Here is a 6,155-nt window from a genome sequence, read left to right as displayed (position 1 = left end):
TACACACGCACTGGCAACCTTGAGTCCACGTTCAGGTAATGGGGAGATTTATTTTGGAAATCTGACAAAAAATCTGGCAACCCATCCCGGCTTGGAGGCAGAGTTGTCCCGTTGAAGGCGGACAAGCCAAAGGCCGTATCCCAAATGACAGTCTACTGCGCAAACATGTGCACTAACTATATATTTGAAATAATCATGGCTTCTGCACCCTAATTAGTTCACTACACATTTAAAGCGGAGCTCTTTAGGATGCGGCTGGGGTCTGTTGATTTTAGTCGGAGATGATTTTAGCTCGCAGTAAATGAGCAAGAGCTGCAAAAAGGCACTGATTTTTTGTGTAATTTGGTTTAGGCATGTTTAGAGACATATAATCCTAGAATAAGAACCAAGAGAGGAAGACGCTTGTCGTGATAAGCTAAAATAATTTTCAGCCATTTTTAGCCAAGTTAGCTTCGTGGTTAACTCGCTATCAGTTTAGCCATATAACGCTAGCTAGCTAGTTTAGCTTGTAATAATAACCGAACGTAGAGCTCTTTCGAGACTTGTGCTTCGTGTTCTGTGATATATATATATAAAGGGATTAATGCTAAAATATTAACGTTACACAGTATTTTAATAAACAGCGCACTCAGGAAGGTGAAACCTTTAGCCAAGGGCCGGTTCGATTCAGTAGCTGATAGTGTGACGTCATCGGTTATACCCTGTGATACCGGGAATTACTGTTATCGCTGTGTGAGTTTGCCTTCAGCCATGTCGAAAGTTGAGCGTCTGAATGCTCGGGTCAGTAAGCTGCTGACGGCGGCTGTGCAGGAGGTGCTGGAGGCCGTGAGGGAGACGGTGTCTGAGTATCAGGAGAAAACGGCTCGGACGCAGAGGGAGAATGAGAGACTGAGGCGAAGGTTACAGGAGCTGCAAGAGCTCACGTCCAACAGACACTCTGGTGAGAATCGGTGACACAAATGGCCTCCATACATGAGCAAGTGCTGTGGTCTGACTGTTGCTGTATTCTACAGGTGCAGAGGAAGCCATCAGCTATAACGTAGCGAAACAGACTGAATCAGATTCTTTATCAAGTGGACAAGATGATGTCACTCAGGACAGCGAGTTCAAGCAGGAAATTAGAAGTAACCGAGATGGACCAAACACAAGTCCTGAGGTTTCTCATGTGTGTGTGAATTCATCTCAGCCTTGCTTTGAAGCTTCAGAGCCAAAAGTCCAGACCACTCCATCGCAATTTAGTGTTCGAGCCAAGATTTCTGTGTCGGACTACATTTCCCATGATGCACCATTGCCTGGACAAAGCAAACATGTCGCTACAGAGTTCACACAGAGTGTAATCAAAACTGAAGCAGAAAGTGAGGAGTATCATGATCATGCTCCCCAAACTTTAATTTACCAAACCGACCAGATGATGATGCAGAACAGTCAGTCATCCTGCACCATCGTTCCGTTTGCGCTTGATGGCTCGTTACAGACGCTTATGACTGAAGACATGGAGCAGATTGGTGCTGTTTTGGACAGCACCGAGGTGAGATGTGAGGAGTTGTTAAATGGTTTATCGTACCGGAGAAGTGGGTGTGGTTTCCGCATGCGACGGGCAGAGAAGCGCTTCTGCTGTGCGCTCTGCGGCCGCACCTTCAGCCACGCTGGTGACTTTAAGAAGCACAAGCGCGTGCACACCGGCGAGAAGCCGTACCTGTGTACGCTGTGTGGGAAACGCTTCAGCCAGTCCGGGTACCTGAAGATCCATCAGCGCTACCACACAGGAGAAAAACCGTATGCCTGTGGGACGTGTGGAAAACGGTTCAGCCACTCAAGCAACTACAAAAAACACCAGCAGACTCATATCACTCGGAGTCTTTGCACTAATTTAGTTTAACAGTACATGAGGGGTGGTGGGGTTTTTAAATTTGGAGCCGGACAGCATACCTGACTGAGTGTATACATGATACAGATGGGAATGTTTTCATGGTGTAAGACCTGAAGCCCCCCCCCCCCCCCCCCCCCCCTTACTGCAGGCTTTCGTCTTTCTTTCAGATTATAACCACCATGTGATAAGTGAGCCCTGTGATAACCTGGCGACTTGTCCAGGGTGTACCCCGCCTCTTGCCCATAGTCAGCTGGGATAGGCTCCAGCTTGCCTGCGACCCTGTGGAACAGGATAAGCGGCTACAGATGATGGGTGGATAGATGTGATAAGTGTTGACATTAAGAGATTTTATGAAAGTCTAAGAGAGAATTTTTTTAAATTTAATTCCTTTTGAGTTTTATGATTTAATACGAGGATGTACAATGATTTGATTTTTGTAATAAAGATTTCCTTTTGTTAAATCAGGTGTTACTGGGCTCTGATTGATTGTGCACTTATCAGCAGATCCATCCTCTCACAGCTAATAATTAATGTTAATACCAAACACGTTATCTGTGGAGGAGACCATTCTGACATGGTAGCTGTGTGATACTATATTATATAGACACGAGTGTTTTACTGAGAAATACGCCACTTGTCCTTTTCATACGAGCTCCATCTGGGAAATGGAGAACTAAAATCATGACCCAAGTCTCTATATGTCACTTGTGAATAAATTGATGAATTGTTTTGATACATTTGCGTACTTTGTGTCTATATAATAAAGAAAATCACATATTGGCTTGAAGATATGAAGTTTGTTTTCATGTTGAAAAACTCACGTTTTTCGTACGAAATACATTGAGTGACACATTTCACTCAATGACGTCACTCCTAGTATTTTCCTGCTAACTAGATGTGCGTTGTCTAAATGGGAACCGGTTCAAAATGAAAATTCTTTTGATTAACTTGTGTATTTTTTAAAATTTGTTTGTTTGTGGATGTGTTTGTACAATATAAAGAATGTTACATGGTGGTGTGAAGATATGTTTATTTTCTCACTTAAAATGTTTTCACTTTTTTTTTTTGCTTCACTCATAATACATACATTCACCACTCAAAGATAAATGTCATATTTTCACGCAACTGTGTAATATACTGTACTAGCAGGTTGCCCGGGTTTTGCAAAATTCTGGGTTTCCCCCAGACTTCCATGTCAAATTAGGTGAAGATCTGTTGAGAAATGGTGATGGACAAACAAAAATCCAAACATCCACCACCCAGGGGCCCACCGGGGATCCCCTGGGGTCCGTACAAGAATTTTGTTTATATCTGCAAAATTCTAGGTCCTCCCCGGACCTACTTGCCAGATTTGGTGAAAATCCGTTGAGAAATGGCAACGTTAGCTCAAGACAAACAAACAAACTTTGCTGCTTATTATACTGTATATGAAGTCATGCCCTTTATTTAAAAAGCCAATGTGCTTTATTGATAAACATGTAAGTGGGCCAAAAATAGATGTAACACCGACAAGATTATTACACTGACTATCTCCATGACAGTCCTGACTTGTTTTAAATAAATTAATAAACACTGAGACGAACCAGTTACTGATAACACATGGAAATGGATTATTTTCCAAAACTGCACATCCCAACTTGTTTTATTCCTCTTAGCAATCTCATGATTTTATGCAGGTATGAGCAAGTGGACAAACAAAGACCATGAACATGACCATTCAGCGCTGTGCAAACTATTTGCAGACCTCATTCATCCTTAGTAACTGCCTGGTCAGGGTTCCAGTGTGGTAAATTTAGCTCCATGTTTGTTTATGTATCAAGAAATGTGAAAGCCCATTGTGCTCTTAGGTGGAAGCTGTTTTCCGAAGGGTATTCCCTTTGTTGTCTGAATCCAGTGCACTGCCAGAAGTACCCTTTCTGCAGGGAATAACAGACAGTGGAAAGGCCTCATCTGTCTTGAAAGTGTACTAGTGCATCTCAAAAAAATTAGAATATTGTGAAAAAGTTCTTTTTTTCATAATTTAATTCAAAAAGGTAAAATTTCGTATATTCTATATTCATTACATGTAAAGTGAAATATTTCAAGCCTTTTTTGTTTTAATTTTGATGATTATGGCTTATAGCTCATGCAAATCAGAAATCCAGTATCTCAAATTATTAGAATATTTCATTTGGAGTTTGAGTAAAACAGTATACTAAATACTGTGTATCTCTTGGTCTAGTTGAGTACATGCAACTACAATCATGGGAAAGACTGCTGACTTGACAGTTGTCCAGAAGACGATGATTGACACCTTCCATAAGGAGGGGAAGCCACAGAAGGTCATTGCTGAAAAGGCTGGCTGGAAAAGGTGCACAAGCAACAGGAATGACCATGGCATTGAGAGGATTGTCAAGAAAAGTGAATTCAAGAACTTGGGAAAACTTAACAATGAGTGACTGAGGCTGGTGTCAGTACATCAAGAGCCACCACACACAGACCTCTTCAGGAAAGGGGCTACAACTGTCACATTCCTAATATCAAGCCACTCCTGAACCAGAGACAACGTCAGAAACGTCTTCCCTGGGTTAAGGAGAGAAAGAACTGGACTGTTGCTCAGTGGTCCAAAGTCCTCTTTTCAGATGAAAATTAATTTTGCATTTCATTTGGAAATCAAGGTCCTAGAGTCTGGAAGGAGAGTGGAGAGGCACAGAATCCAAGGTGTGTGAAGTCCAGTATGAAGTTTCCGCAGTCTGTAATGATTTGGAGTGCCATGTTATCTGCTGGTGTTGGTCCACTGTGTTTTATCAAGTCCAAAGTCAATGCAGAGTCCACCAGGATATTATAGAGCACTTCATACTTCCATCTGCTGACAAGCTTTATGGAGATGCCAATTTGCTTTTCGAGCAGGACTGAGCACCTGCCCACAGTGCCAAAACTACTACCAAATACTTTGCTGACCATGATATTACTGTGCTTGCTTGGCCAGCCAACTCGCCTGACCTGAACCCCAGAGGGAATCTATGGGCTATTGTCAAGAGGAAGATGAGAAACACCTGACCCAAAAATACAGATGAGCTGAAGGCCGCTATCAAAGCAACCTGGGGTTCAATAACACCTCAGCAGTGCCACAGGCTGATCACCTCCATGCCATGCTGCACTGATGCAGTAATTTATGGTAAAGGAGCCCCAACCAAGTATTGAATGTATAAATGAACATATTTTTCAGAAGTTGGACATTTCTGTATTGTAAATCCTTTTTTGATTGATCTTAGGAAATATTCTAATAATTTGAAATACTGGATTTCTGATTTTCATGAGCTATAAGCCATAATCATCAAAATTAAAACAAAAAAGGCTTGAAATATTTCACTTTATGTGTGATGAATATAGGATATATGAAAGTTTACCTTTTTGAATTAAATTACAAAAAAAAACTTTTTCACAATATTCTAATTACTTGAAATGCACTAGTATGTAGTGGTGATTACAGAGCAACAACTATGGATGGCATCTTGCTGAGGGATTGCAAGCTTGTCACAGCCTTTTGGAAAGGTGTGAGTCACATTTCTTCCACACTACCCAAGAACCTAGGGTGGTCGTCAGTCTGGTTGCAAGCAGCATTAGGAATGGCTGAGTAGTCCGATCCTCGCATGGCAATCTCTTCCACAGTTGACGCAGGTGTAGTCTGATTTTGGGTTGGGGGACTGGCCTTGTTGCCTCTGCTTCCTTCGTCTCCTCTTTTCTAACAGCTGCTGTTTGCGTCTCTCCTCTCCTCTCTTGATACCAGAGCAGACTGTGTGGCACCATCTTTCCCTGTCTCCTGCTAGTCACTCCCAACCGTCGGGGTCGATATTTGTGATCTTCATGTCGCGCTTGTACGCATCTTTGAAGCGGAGTAGAGGTCGGCCAACTGTGCGCTGTCCCAACGCCAGTTCACCGTACAAGAGGTCTTTGGGGATGCGACCATCATGCATGTGATGCACGTGTCCCAGCCAGCGAAGCCTTCTCTGACAGATGGTGAGATACATACTAAGGCAGCCGGCATGCTCGAGTACAGAGGTGTTGGTAACCTTATTGTGCCATGTGATGTCGAGAATGCGCCGAAGGCAGCATAGGTGAAAGGTTTCAAAACGATTTTCTTGCTTGGCATACATAGTCCACGTTTCACTGCCGTACAGAAGAGTGCTCAGGATGCAGGCCTTGTAAATCTTGACCTTGGTGTTGCTTGTCAGGAGGTTGTTGCTCCAGACTCTCTTGTTGAATTTGACCATGACACCTGCAGCCTTGGCAATATGCTTGTCCA

The 6,155-nt window shown here is 42.8% G+C and overlaps 1 protein-coding gene across 1 annotated transcript; it reads left to right on the top strand.

The window, feature by feature from the left end:
- The first annotated feature begins 242 nt into the window (after positions 1-242).
- Positions 243-1,989, top strand: LOC132897494 (B-cell CLL/lymphoma 6 member B protein-like). The gene is made up of 2 exons (XM_060938765.1): positions 243-940; positions 1,014-1,989. The coding sequence occupies exons 1-2, from the start codon at positions 751-753 to the stop codon at positions 1,877-1,879; spliced, it is 1,056 nt and encodes a 351-aa protein (XP_060794748.1). The 5' UTR covers positions 243-750; the 3' UTR covers positions 1,880-1,989.
- The last annotated feature ends 4,166 nt before the right edge of the window (positions 1,990-6,155 follow it).

This window comes from Neoarius graeffei, chromosome 14 (genome assembly GCF_027579695.1).
Source record: "Neoarius graeffei isolate fNeoGra1 chromosome 14, fNeoGra1.pri, whole genome shotgun sequence".
Taxonomy (NCBI): Eukaryota; Metazoa; Chordata; class Actinopteri; order Siluriformes; family Ariidae; genus Neoarius; species Neoarius graeffei.
The sequence above is the reverse complement of the archived record's forward strand: the minus strand, read 5'-3'. Positions and strand labels throughout refer to the sequence as shown.

Coding starts and splice junctions, on each gene's coding strand:
- LOC132897494 (XM_060938765.1), top strand. CDS start 751: ATGTCGAAAGTTGAGCGTCTGAATGCTCGGGTCAGTAAGCTGCTGACG. Junction 941..1,013: donor CACGTCCAACAGACACTCTG/GTGAGAATCGGT, acceptor TGTATTCTACAG/GTGCAGAGGAAGCCATCAGC.